The 13,862-nt window shown below is 41.4% G+C and overlaps 1 protein-coding gene across 2 annotated transcripts in view; it reads right to left on the bottom strand.

Moving 5' to 3' along the window:
* Positions 1-13,862, bottom strand: part of gaa (glucosidase, alpha; acid) — a 76,765-nt gene that overhangs the window by 40,444 nt on the left and 22,459 nt on the right. The window contains exons 5-8 of one of the 2 annotated variants that reach the window (XM_031894381.1): positions 4,944-5,040; positions 4,634-4,753; positions 4,265-4,383; positions 3,404-3,550 (exon numbers count right to left, since the gene is read on the bottom strand). In XM_031894381.1, coding sequence (XP_031750241.1) covers positions 3,404-3,550; positions 4,265-4,383; positions 4,634-4,753; positions 4,944-5,040 — 483 coding nt within the window. The remainder of the gene's footprint in view (positions 1-3,403; positions 3,551-4,264; positions 4,384-4,633; positions 4,754-4,943; positions 5,041-13,862) is intronic. The other variant, XM_002932515.5, reaches the window with a different exon arrangement.

The raw sequence follows: 13,862 nt of genomic DNA, 5'->3' as shown, positions 1-13,862 counted from the left end.
TGGAAAAGCAGATGCCTGTCAAGGCCTCCATCATTAGGTCCTGCAGTTCCCAAGACTGATATTCCAATTGTAGATTGGAATATTTACTAAAAAAAAAAAAAAAATTACTTTTCTCCCTTTTCTAGAAGTCTCTGGTATATTGTTGGGAACTCTCTAATGTACCTGATCGCTACATATATTTTCCTAAATACCTTATATTTTTACTATGGTTCAGACTTGCAGGTTAACATAAGCAGTCTCCGTCGCAGCCACCATTTTTTTTGCAAACATAATTAAGATGGCCGCTATGCTTTATCTGCGCTTGCACGCTTGGACAGAGGCAGGAATAGCGGCAACACAAACACTGATCAGCACAGAGCAGGAATAGCTTGTAATTGCTTGCCGATCGGTGTATAAGTTCCTGCTTTAGTTGCGTGTCACCATAGCAACCCTGTTACTTGGTTGCTATTGGTGCACGCTGAATACAGGGTGGGCATTATGGGTGTCAGTGTTTGTGAACACAGCACAAAGCATGTTCCCAAAGGTCATTTATGCGCATGTACTGATTACGAATACTATATTGTACGCATGCTTGGGTTTTGCTCTTGCTGAAGGAGAGCTGCATCATGGGATTTTTTTTTATTCAAGTTTTTTTTCTAAACAGTGGTGTTTGAACAGATAAAGGGCTGGCAATGTCGGGGATTAAATAGCACAGCAGAACACACTGGAGATGTGCCTTTTAAAGGAGTTAAAACGCTTATTAGACTTTCCTTGTCCTTTAAGAAATTTTTGGTGGCCAAATATGTGACAAGATGTAATTGGCTTTGCTCCTGTCATGTTTGTGCTCGACGCAAGGTATCGAAGAGAGTATCTATGGGGTTACTTTTATCCTTACCAGTTCCAGAGAAACCATGGAGCTCAGTCTTTAGATTTCATCATAGATATTCTGGTATCTGGTTTCTAAATCTTGGCATGAATTTTGTAAATCCCTTGGCATTCAACCTTCCTTCTTTGATTCACATATAGAATTCGCATTACTGCCACAACTCAAATTACTCTCTTTTTTGCAAATACGGGCATCTATTTTTGCAGGAACACCAAAAATTTCTTTGGTTCCAGCAGTTCAGGTAGCATCTCTTTGTGACATACATGCTACCTTTGTTACCACACTTAAGGAGGCTAATGTGCGTTCCAAAATGTATGCCGACATGAGCAGAAGGAAGGAAGTGTCATATGCGGTGGGGACAAGGTATGGCTATCCACAAGAAATTACACATTCCTTCTGCTAAATTGGGTCCAAAGTTTGTAGGATCATTTCGGATTGCAAACAAAGTCAAAAAAGTGACTTACCATCTTGACTTACCAGTCTTCCATGCCAGTCTCCTGAAACCCTATATTGAAGGAAAGTTTTCTCATCCTAATTCAGTACCTCCTGCTCCAGTTTTGGTAAATGGTGGAATTCATCATTTTGGAAATCCTTGATTCCCATATCTTTAGGGGTTACTTTCAATACTCAGTTCATTGGAAAGGTTTTGGCCCTTTAGAAATATCATGGGAGCCAGTGGAGAATATACATTTTAATCAGAGATATCCTAATAAACCCAGGCCTAAGAAGGCCAGAGGCTGCCCTTGAGAGATGAGGGTAATGTTAGGACTGTGATGTGAGGTTACTGGCAAAGCATGGGTTAATAAGCTTGCATGCACGCCAGGGGTTAACAAGCACTATCAGCAGTATGAGGTGTGGACACCTATCACAGGGAACACAGGTTTTTTAAGCTCTGGAAATGCACACATCATCAGTTCAATTTGGCTTTAGTGTGATCAAGTACAGACTGTCCAAGTGTTCTTAAATGCTAGTTAGAGTGAATCCCTGCAACCTACTCTTGTGTTTTGCTTAGTGTTGCCCCTGAACTGCACTCTTTCCTGCATAGATTAAATCTCCCACTGCTTGTTCCCTAGTCGGCACCACTAGGTGCTTACCCTGCACAGTTTGGGTTTCCTGGTGTTCCACTACAAGTGAACTGGTAGGACTAAGTGATTATCCTTAAGAGTTGCCACAAGTTTAGCAACACTGTTGGTTTTCTACAATTGTTGCCTTCAACCACTGGGATATGTGACTTAATAGCTAGTTGCTGCATAAGTTGTAATAGTAATATAGTCATCGAAAATGGAGTCCACAAGCACAAGGGGAAGGGGAATTATTTATAGAGCACTTTTCTCTCATGAGACTCAAAACACTTAACATTTTTTATTTTTATAACAATCAAGGCAGCCCTTATAGGCGCATTATGTATGCTGGGATGTTACTAGATTAAGTGACTTGTCCAGGGTCAGTAGGAGTTGCCATAGCGAATTGAGTCAGTGTCTCCAGTATACATCATGTATGATTAAGAGCTAATCATTTAAGGCCAACTCCTACTACAAACTCATAACACCATCCATGGAACAGAAATCTTTTAAGATAATTTCCTGCCCTTTTTTAAATGCAAAAAGGTCCCAAAACTAAGCATGATACTCAGGGTGCAATTTAGAATTAGGTGTTTGTCCCTTGGATAAAATTTTATTCAAACTTCCATTCAAATTATTCTCTGGTGGAAAAGGGCCTAAAAGTATGTTGGATAATAAATGTAGATGTAGCAAGCAACGCCAGTCTGGGCCAAGCATGTTACATAGAGTGAGTATGAAATTCAATTTTGGCCTCAAATAAATGAATAGGACATTTCTAAAAAAGAAAAAGTACAAATATAAAAAAATTAATAAAGGATTTTATTTATAAAGATAGGCTAGCTGAGCAGAGACTGTTATTAATGTAGAAGTACTAACAAACGAATATGATAACTGTGCATAAAAATACATAAGCAATACTTGTGCCTAAACTACTAACAGATTAGAAAAAACAAGGTCTAAAGAGAAGTATAAAAAAAAAAGTATTACTGTGATACTGTATAATTGTGTAAAAGTCCTAGTAGTTTTCCAAGCAGCTACAATACACACTGTATGGCCAAAATTAAACTCATAGGAAAACCAGACACCTATCACATGTCCTCAATTAAAACTGTGGTCATTCATGTGGTATATTCCAACTTGGCCAGGCTAGGATATGCTTCATTTATGACAAATCTACTTTTGTTTATGCAGCAAGATTTTCTAAGCCTCTTCCCCAAGTTTATAGGAATGACTATGAAATGCTTGCTTTGACAAGCATAACAAAAAAAAAAAGAAAAGAAATATGTAAGTCATTATACAATAGTCAGTTCTGCTCTAGCTGTTGCACTTACAATAGTGAATAATGCCAATCTTTATTTAAATCAATAGTAATTTTTAGTGAAAGAAAAGCAGGAATGTCATACTTTTTGAGATTATATTTAATTAAAGTTTAAGTACACTTCTTTAGGCTTCAAGTATACAGCCACAGTTGTCTTACCAAGATCATGATGTATTTGACTCCCTGTTGGTGGAACTCCTTCACCATCTCTGGAAAATCCCCAAACCTGTTCTGATCATATGTAAAATCTCTCATGGCATCCATGTAATCAATATCATTCCACTGCACATCCTGTAGAGAGAAGAGCTTTTTGGACTATAACTTAACCATTCTAGGGTATCATTGTATATCTTAAAGGAGAAGGAAAGTCATTTTGGCATTTTACTGCCAATAGATTTGCCACATTAGTGCCACCTAGAACAAAATATTTATTCTGCAGAAACCATTACCACCCGAGTAAACAGTTTTCGAAGCTTTCTCGATTTGCTTAAAATAGCAGCTGCCATTTTAAGTAGCTTCCTTCCTGCTCCAGCTCTAGCCGTTATAGCGGAGATCACACATTCCTAAAGGAGGGGGGAGGAAGTTCTTAGCATTCTGGTGGGAGGGGGGAGCAGGAGATGGGAAGGGGGTGCAGGAGAGGGGAGGGGGGTGCAGGAGAGGGGAGAGAGGAGAGAACTGTGCAGACTCTGGCCTCAGGAATTAAGGATGTTTCTGAGTGAGGAATTCAGACACTGGAACATCATGTTTACAAAAAAAGAGACAAGAAATCCTGTGTTTCTTTTCATAGTGCAGCATTACTGTAAGTGCTTATGGCTGTATTTACATACACCTTTCTGATAAAGCTTACTTAGTTTTTACCTTTACTTCTCCTTTAAAAGGAAGAAGTTAAGATTTGGGGCAAAGGAAAGATGCTTTATGGTACCACATTGCTAAGGTTAATTATTGTGGCTAAGTCACTAAATCACAGGGGCAGAGATGGCTTTTAATTTAAAGTTTCTATAGGGATATCTGCTCACTCACCAGTGGAATCTTTGCATCCCTCATATTTTTCACCACCTGTCGAGTGCAGTTTGAAGTTGAATACCCCCAGCGGCAAAGGTGGAAACCAAGACTCCAGTAGGGAGGCATGAATGGATACCCTGGAAAGTAAGGTTGGTTATCACCAGGGCAGTTAAACTAACTTCCTAGCATTGCTGAGGAAGAGGAACATCTTCACCCTCTTATGAGCTGAGCAATTAGATTTTCTTATAGTTGTGCCTTGATTAAAATTGCAGCACTAGAGGAATTAACTAACTTGTTTCATATCACTGCTGGAGGTGTAAATTAGAAATCATTTTGGCTTTGCAGATTCCATTTTTTTTCTACAATCTACCTGGATATGTAACTCACCAATAATATCCTGATACTGACGGATCACTGATTTTGGCTCAGGCCCAAGAAATACATAAAAATCCAGGATTCCTCCTGTAGTTCTCCAGGTCAGAGCAGGGGCTTCCTGCAGCAATACATCTGGAAAGAAAAAATATCATAGATAGTTAAGCATCTTGGAGAGATTTCTATTTCTTCTTTTTTATGTGCACAGGAAAATATTTCATCCAAGGAAATTCCCAGTAAGATACATGATAATGAGGCCCTGAACAATTTGCTTTTCTTTCTAATGCCACTATTAGCACAGGTTCTATGTAGAAAGTAAACTTACCCATAGCATTGCTGTTTAGCAGAAATACCCCATGACTTTGGCCACCTTCCTCCATAGACAGGTAGAATGGATGAGACCCATACAAATTAGAATCTTTCTAAAGGAGCAAATCACAGAGCCACTTTAGTTTGTGAATTATTCTAACATGTTGGCTAAACTTTACATATGTTCAATAGTCATATCAAAGTTTTGGCTTTGGCTGGAGAATGCTGTGTGTATTTTTAGTGTGTACAACCACAGAGTTCAGCTGCGTAGACATTTTCTGGGGTGTGACTTCCTATTATATGCTCTGAATTCATGGATTCTCAGTAGGTGTCTCGTGCCCCATCTCCTACCATTAGTTCGACTTCTGTAAGCTGCCCCCCCCATTTTAAACTGTAAAGAGGCAGACTTTTAAGGCAAATAACTAAAAACTCAAAAAGCAAAATAAAAAATGAAATGTTAAGAATAGGACATGAACATGAAAAGTTAACTTAAAGATGAAAAAAGGCAGGTTTCAATCTAACTGGAACTCCTCTGACATCTAAGGGACAAAAAACTGCATAGGCTGCACAAGACTTAGGTTTCCTGTTCTGTGCTAATTGTGCTTTGTTTGTAATGCGGGGATGCCTGGTATCCACACCTATCTGTATCACTGACACACATACAACAAAGGGACACTGAAAAACTAAAGGTGAATACAATATCAGATATAATATCTGGTAGTCATTAAAAAGAGACTGACATGAAAACTGTAAAATGCATGCAGGAAATGCAGCCAATGGGATGAAATATTTCCATATTTTGGTCAAAAAGTTTAACCAGAAAAGGTTGCAGTGTGACTGGAGCTTCAAGCATGGTATGAGCAGATCAGGGGTGTGACCAAAACTATTTCAGATTTTATTAACTAAGAAATCCAAATTAGTCTACATCAGTGTTTTTCAACCTTTTTTGGGCAAAGGCACACTTGTTTCATGAAAAAAATCACGAGGCACACCACCATTAGAAAATGTTAAAAAATTTAACTCTGTGCCCAGCAGCAGTGCCCCCCTAGTACACTGGTGCCCAGCAGCAGTGCCCCCCTAGTACATTGGTGCCCAGCAGCAGTGCCCCCCTAGTACATTGGTGCCAAGAGCAGTGCCCCCCTAGTACATTGGTGCCCAGCAGCAGTGCCCCCCTAGTACATTGGTGCCAAGAGCAGTGCCCCCCTAGTACACTGGTGCCCAGCAGCAGTGCCCCCCTAGTACATTGGTGCCAAGAGCAGTGCCCCCCTAGTACATTGGTGCCCAGCAGCAGTGCCCCCCTAGTACATTGGTGCCAAGAGCAGTGCCCCCCAGTACATTGGTGCCAAGAGCCAGCCCCCCTAGTACATTGGTGCCCAGCAGCAGTGCCCCCATAAGTCAGTGTGCCCCGTGGCCCCCCCTAATACATTGGTGCCCAGCAGCATTTTACTCTTCGGCGGCTTCAGCAGCATCTTCTCCTCACGCGCGCCGCCTCTGCACTTCTGCCTACACGCGACCGCACACAGGCCCTTTTATAACGTTGCGCCCCGTGCGTACTGACGTCACCCGTACACACGGGGCGCAACCAATGACAGGGCCCGGATTTTTTTTTTAAAGTAAAAATTGCGGCCCTGCCTACGGCACACCAGGCAACATCTCGCGGAACAGCGGTTGAAAAACGCTGGTCTACATAAGTATGACCAGTTGGTGCAGAGCAACCTTGTTAAATTACATAATTTAAAATTGTAGTCACATAATAGAAAAAGAGTAGTTTCAGCCAGCCCTCTCTACTTCCAAGAGATCTCATCTTAAAAGAGAAGAAAAGGTATTTTGGCATTTTATTGCCAATAGATTAGCCCCAGAAGTGCAAGCTAGAACGCTATATTTATTCTGTAGAAAGCTTTAGAAGCTCCCTGGTTGTTTAAAATAGCAGCTGCCATTTTAGCGTGGTCTTAGTAACCCTCCCGCTGGTGGTAGCACAGATTACAGCAGAAAGGGGAGGGGAGAGAGCAGAGAGAGGAGGACAGAGAAGGGAGAGGGAGAGAGGCGCAAGCTGCTTAAACATAGACCTTTCTGGTCCTGGTCCTGCAGTGATAAATGAAAAAATGTGACACATAAAACAATTAGCCCCTGATTTTTGCATCGGAAGCTCTAATAACTTTTTTATATGAAATATACAGCATAAATGAAATAATTACAGATGAAGCTGTCACTGCCTTGAGCTAAGGAAACAGGGTAGATTACTACCCCAAAACATTCAGCTGAATTAAGGGAAAAACACAAAATCAGTGTGAGGAGCCGTGCCTCACAGGGCAAATCAATGTAATCTACTGAAAAACCTATGTTATGGTACCTTGGCTCCATAGGGGCAGGGGCCGGTGTAGTGGGGGGGGGGGGAAAGGGACAGTGGAGGTTAATGAGGGAGACAAATTTGTAACAGTTAAGAGGGGAAGTAGGGGACACAAGGGTAGGGGGGCTGGTTCAAAGCTTGTACAAACCAACAGATTTGCCGCGTTAGGTGAAGATGCTGGGGAAGGCAGCTCTGAGCTGGCATGTATGGAGCAGGCTGACTCTCAGAGCACCCTGGGAGCCGGCACCTCTAATACAGGTGGGGGGAGTAGTGCTAGGAAGGGAAGGCAGGTTATAGTTGTAGGGGATTCAATTATTAGAAAGGTGGATAGGGTAATTTGTCGCAAAGACCCTACATGCCGAACTGTGTGTTGCTTGCCTGGTGCTAGGGTTCGGCATGTGGTGGAACGAGTGGACAAATTGTTGGGAGGGGCTGGGGAAGACCCGGCGGTCTTGGTACACATAGGTACCAATGACAAAGTTAGAGGAGGGGGGGAAGTCCTCAAGAACGATTTTAAAAAGCTAGGTGCAAAGTTGAGGGCGAGGACTTCCAAGGTAATTTTCTCAGAGATATTACCTGTGCCACGAGCAACATTAAGAAGGCAGCGGGAGCTCAGGGAGATTAATGCGTGGCTGAGAGGAGGGAGGAGGGCTTTGGGTTTCTCCAGAACTGGGCTGATTTCTCAATCGGCTACAAGCTCGTTGCCAGGGATGGGCTGCACCTCAATGATGATGGGGCAGCTGCTTTGGGGGAAAAGATGGCTAGAGGGTTGGAGGAGATTTTAAACTAGGAGTGGGGGGGAGGGTGCAGCGGGAAATTCTGTGGTAGACAGGATAGATGAGGTAGTGGGCATAGTAAGGGAAATTGGGGGAGGAGACTTGCTTCGGGATACTGATAATGGCAGGGAGGCCCATAAGTTGTTTACACGTCATTCTCACGCCGGAACCAGTATTAAATGTATGTTTACCAATGCAAGGAGTCTGACTGGTAAAATGGGAGAGCTGGAGGTACTGGCGTTGGAGCGGAAATATGATGTGATTGGCGTTGCTGAAACTTGGTTGAATGAGTCTCATGACTGGGCAGTTAATATTGGGGGGTATACATTGTTTCGGAGGGACAGGGGCAATAGAAAAGGAGGAGGAGTGTGTCTGTTCATTAAGCACGACTTAAAAGCAAATATTAAGGAGGAAGTTATGGGGGGAACAGAGGGAGCTGAATCCTTATGGGTTGAGCTTCTCACAGATAGTAAAGAATCTACCAAACTAATTGTAGGGGTATGCTATAGACCCCCTAATGTAAGCGAAGAGGAGGAGGCCCAGCTCCTGTTGCAAATAGAAAAGGCTGCTAGTTTGGGGCAAGTGATAATAATGGGGGATTTTAATTACCCTGATATTGACTGGGGCAATAGTACTGCCAGGACAGTAAATGGGAACAAGTTTATAAACTTGCTGCACGACAACTTTATGTCACAGGTTGTTGAGGAGCCAACCAGGAACCATGCTATACTAGATCTAGTGATCTCTAATGACCCAGAACGTATAGCAAATGTGCAAGTGGTTGAACCCCTGGGTAATAGTGACCATAATGTTATTTCATTTGATGTTTGGTGCAGGAAACAAATTTACACGGGGGCAACAAAGACACTGAATTTTAGGAAGGCAAATTTTAGCTCCTTAAGGGCTGTGCTTCAGGGCATAGATTGGGGCATTATGTTTTCTGATAAAAATACAGAGCAGAAATGGTTGTCATTTAAAATGATATTAAATCATTACTGTTCTCAATTCATTCCATTAATAAGAAAAAGTAGAAGTGTTAAGAATCACCCTATGTGGCTTAACTCTGAGGTAAAGAAGTTAATAGGGAGAAAAAGGAAAGCTTTTAAGAAATATAAGTCAGAGGGGACAGTAGCTGCGTTTAATGAATATAAACACTATAACAAGTGTTGTAAAACAGCAATCCAGAAGGCAAAGATAGAAAATAAGGAGCGCATCGCGGCCGAGGCCAAGACTAACCCCAAAAAGTTTTTTAAGTATATTAATAGTAAAAAGATGCAGGTTGAGGGTGTGGCCCCATTGAGTTATAATAACAATATGGTTACAGCGGATACAGAAAAGGCAGATGTGCTTAACCAGTTCTTTTCTTCTGTGTATACAGTAGAGGAGCCAGTGGGCCAAGTCCCACCCAATAGCTGCACTGTTGCCTCAGCTCCAACTATACAGTGGTTGGCACAGGATATGGTGCTTAAAGGGTTACACACGATAAATGTAAACAAGGCACCGGGGCCAGATGGAATACACCCTCGGGTACTGAGAGAGCTAGGGGCAGAATTGCAGTGGCCCTTGTTTCTGATATTCTCAGACTCGCTCTCATCAGGTATGGTACCTAGGGATTGGAAGAAGGCGAATGTCACTCCCATATTTAAAAAGGGAGTAAGATCTCAGCCTGGCAATTATAGGCCTGTAAGTTTGACATCCGTGGTGGGCAAGTTATTTGAAGGCTTGTTAAGGGATCACATTCAAAATTATGTAGTGGAGAATGGCATTATGAGCAGTAATCAGCATGGCTTTATGAAGGACAGGTCATGTCAGACCAATTTAATTGCTTTTTATGATGAGGTAAGTAAGAAGCTGGACAGTGGGGATTCAGTAGATATAATCTATTTGGATTTTGCCAAAGCATTTGATACCGTTCCCCACAAACGACTGCTTTCTAAGCTAAGGTCTATTGGTCTTAGTGAAGTCGTTTGCACATGGATAGAAAACTGGCTACAGGATCGGGTACAGAGGGTGGTTGTTAATGGCACATTCTCTACTTGGAATAAGGTTCTCAGTGGGGTCCCTCAGGGTTCTGTACTGGGTCCACTTTTGTTTAATTTGTTCATAAATGACTTAGGGGAGGGTATTATGAGTAATGTATCAGTGTTTGCAGATGACACAAAACTCTGCAGACCAGTCAATTCTACCCAGGATGTGACATCCCTGCAGCAGGATCTTGACCAACTGGCAATCTGGGCAGCTAAGTGGCAGATGAGATTTAATGTGGATAAATGTAAGGTCATGCACCTGGGATGTAAAAATATGCAAGCCCCGTATACCCTTAATGGGACTGCACTAGGCAAATCCATAATGGAGAAGGACCTTGGAGTCCTTGTAGATAATAAACTTGGCTGTAGCAAGCAATGCCAGGCAGCAGCTGCAAGGGCAAACAAGGTTCTGAGCTGTATTAAAAGGGGTATAGATTCACGGGAGGAGGGGGTTATTCTTCCCCTTTACAGAGCACTGGTAAGGCCCCATCTAGAATATGATGTTCAGTTTTGGTCTCCAGTGCTCAAACGGGACATTATTGAGTTAGAGAGGGTCCAGAGAAGGGCAACTAAGCTGGTAAAGGGTATGGAAAGTCTCAGTTATGAAGAAAGACTGGCCAAGTTGGGTCTGTTTACACTGGAGAAGAGGCGCTTAAGAGGTGACATGATAACTATGTATAAATATATAAGGGGATCATATAATAACCTCTCTAATGTTTTATTTACCAGTAGGTCCTTCCAACGGACACGAGGGCACCCACTCCGTTTAGAAGAAGGGAGGTTCCATTTAAATATTCGGAAAGGATTTTTTACAGTGAGAGCTGTGAAGTTGTGGAATTCCCTCCCCGAATCAGTCGTACTGGCTGATACATTATATAGCTTTAAGAAGGGGCTGGATGGATTCTTAGCAAGTGAGGGAATACACGGTTATGGGAGATAGCTCTTAGTACAAGTTGATCCAGGGACTGGTCCGATTGCCATCTTGGAGTCAGGAAGGAATTATTTCCCCTCTGAGGCAAATTAGAGAGGTTTCAGATGGGGTTTTTTGCCTTCCTCTGGATCAACTTGTAGTTAGGCAGGTTAGGTATAGGCATTATGGTTGAACTTGATGGACGTATGTCTTTTTTCAACCCAACTTACTATGTTACTATGTTACTAATTCTGCACTTATTAGCAGGTGTTCATCATATTCCTCAGTATGGAACAACTCTCTGTTGAGGCTGAGCCGATATTGGATGCAATTCTAGCTCAACAAATATGCTTCTTCCAGTCATTAGCAATGGTCAACTGGTATATACAGGAATTGGATCCCTTGTCTGGAAATCAGTTATCCAGAAAGCTCAGAATTACAGGAAGTCAGCCTCCCACAGACTGCATTTAAGCACATGTAGCTTTCCATTTGAACTCTAATCAACTTGAATTAGTAACCTATTTACATAGAACCATACCTGCAGCAATCATAATCTACTTTGCCTTTGTGAATATGGGTTGTGAATTTAAATGGTTACACCCTTTTTAGTAGGGACACAGGGATTAAAAAGGGTGGAGGGGTTTGTCTTTATGTTAAGTCAGATTTAAAGCCATGTGCTAAAGACATTACCAGAGACAGGGTGGAATCCCTTTGGGTAGAGATTTTAGCAGGGCTAAAGGTTACAAAGAACATTATCATTGGTGTATGCTATAAACCACCCCATATAAGTGAGGAGGATGAGGCCCAGACACTTTTGCAAATGGAAGAGGCTTCACAACTAGGTCCAGTTGTTATTATGGGGGACTTTAATTATCTGGACATTGACTGGAGTAATGGGGTGGCTAAGTCAGAAAAAGCGAGTAGGTTTGTAAATATGCTAAATGACAACTTTTTATTTCAGGCAGTTCAAGAACCTACTAGGAATGATTCTCTTTTGGACCTGGCGATATCTAATAACACTGAACTCATCTCTAACATTTGTGTGGGTGAGCATTTGGGGAACAGTGATAATAACATGGTCTCCTTTGAGATAATGTTGCAGAGACAGCTCTATAAGAGAGTAACTAAAACACAAAATTTTAGACGTGCAGACTTTGCCAGTATAAGGGCATCTCTGCAATGTAACTGGGAAAGGCTTTTCACAGGGTTAAACACGGAAGGAAAATGGAATCTCTTTAAAACATTGCTTAGCAAGTATACAGGTCAGTATATTCCCCTTGTAGGCAAGGAAAGGCATCACAAAGCAAAACCTTTATGGCTGAATAAAAGAGTTGGTGTCGAGGTTTGTAAGAAAAAAATGTACTTGTAAAGCATTCAAGTTAGCTGGGACAGCAGAAACTTTCATCAGGTACAAGGAAGCAAATAAAGCATGCAAAAAAGCTATCAGGCAAGCTAAAATAGAGATGAAAAGGGGCAATGCAGCAAGGAGCAAAAGGAATCCAAAACTATTTTATTATTTATTTTTGTATTAAATTATATTATTTTATTAATTCTAAAGATGTAAAAAAAAATTAAGCAAGAAGGGATGGGACCCTTATACAACTGAGGAGCCAACTAATCAAGGCTTCCTTTTTAATAGACCCAATTCTAGTAATATAGCTACTGATGCATGGGTCACTCTGGAGGAAATTCAAAAGAGACATGAACATGTAAAGGTAAACATGTAAAGGTAAACAAAGGTCCATGACCAGATGGCATTCATCCCAGGGTATTAAATGAGCTCAGATTGCCAAACCTCTTCACTTATTTTTTTAGGATTCATTGAGATCTGGCATTGTGCCGAGAGACTGGCGAATTGCTAATATGGTGCCATTATTTAAAAAGGGATCCCATTCTCAGCCTGAAAACTATAGGCCTGTTAGTTTTACATCTGTAGTAGGGAAGCTTTTGGAAGGGGTAATAAGGGATAGGATACTTGAAAACATTGCAAATCACAATACTGTAAGTTTGTGCCAGCATGATTTTATGCACAACAGATCTTGCCAGACTAATTTAGTTGCCTTTTATGAGGTGAGCAGGAACCTTGATGTTGGAATGGCAGTAGATGTCATCTATTTAGACCTTGCTAAAGCATTTGAAACAGTACCTCACAGAAAGTTAATGATAAAATTGAGGAATATTGGTCTTGAGCATAATATTTGTAATTGGATAGAGAACTGGCTGAAGGATTAAAAAGAGTGGTGGTAAATGGAACATTTTCTAATTGGGCCAGTGTTGTATGTGGAGTACCGCAGGGGTCAGTCCTTGTGTGAGGTTTGATATAATATCTTATATTCTCGTATCGATATAATCATATATTCATATATGCGTGTACTTTGGTAACTTTGGTATACTTCGATGCTTAGCATATTAGGTTCCATTTTAGAAATGTATTTCCATTTTGTAACTGCAAATAGCAAGGCTTGAACATCCAATAATAGTTGTTCTTCCCAAATAGTACCCTTGCACGGCTGGCACCTTACGAAATATACGGTTTGAAAAATAACTTAATCTTATCTGTGTAGTGACGCATCCTTTTGTCCTCCTTAATTTTCTGTCCTGCACCATCCTTGATGCTAATGAGATCCTATTCTATTTTTTTACAATAAATTCCTTTGTATCTGCACATACACCAAAAGGTATAAAAGCTATGAGCACGTAAGAATAAACTAAACAAGTTTGAACTTCCATTGTGGTTGTGTCCTCCTTGTTCCCGTAATTACGTCTTGGTCCTGGTAGGAAAGCTCCCTCATGTCCCTACACTTAGGGGCACATTTACTAATCCACAAATGTCTGAAAAGCGGCCGAATGCGTTTTTTTCGTAATGATCGGTATA

This window comes from Xenopus tropicalis, chromosome 10 (assembly GCF_000004195.4).
Source record: "Xenopus tropicalis strain Nigerian chromosome 10, UCB_Xtro_10.0, whole genome shotgun sequence".
Classification (NCBI taxonomy): Eukaryota; Metazoa; Chordata; class Amphibia; order Anura; family Pipidae; genus Xenopus; species Xenopus tropicalis.
The sequence above is the reverse complement of the archived record's forward strand: the minus strand, read 5'-3'. Positions and strand labels throughout refer to the sequence as shown.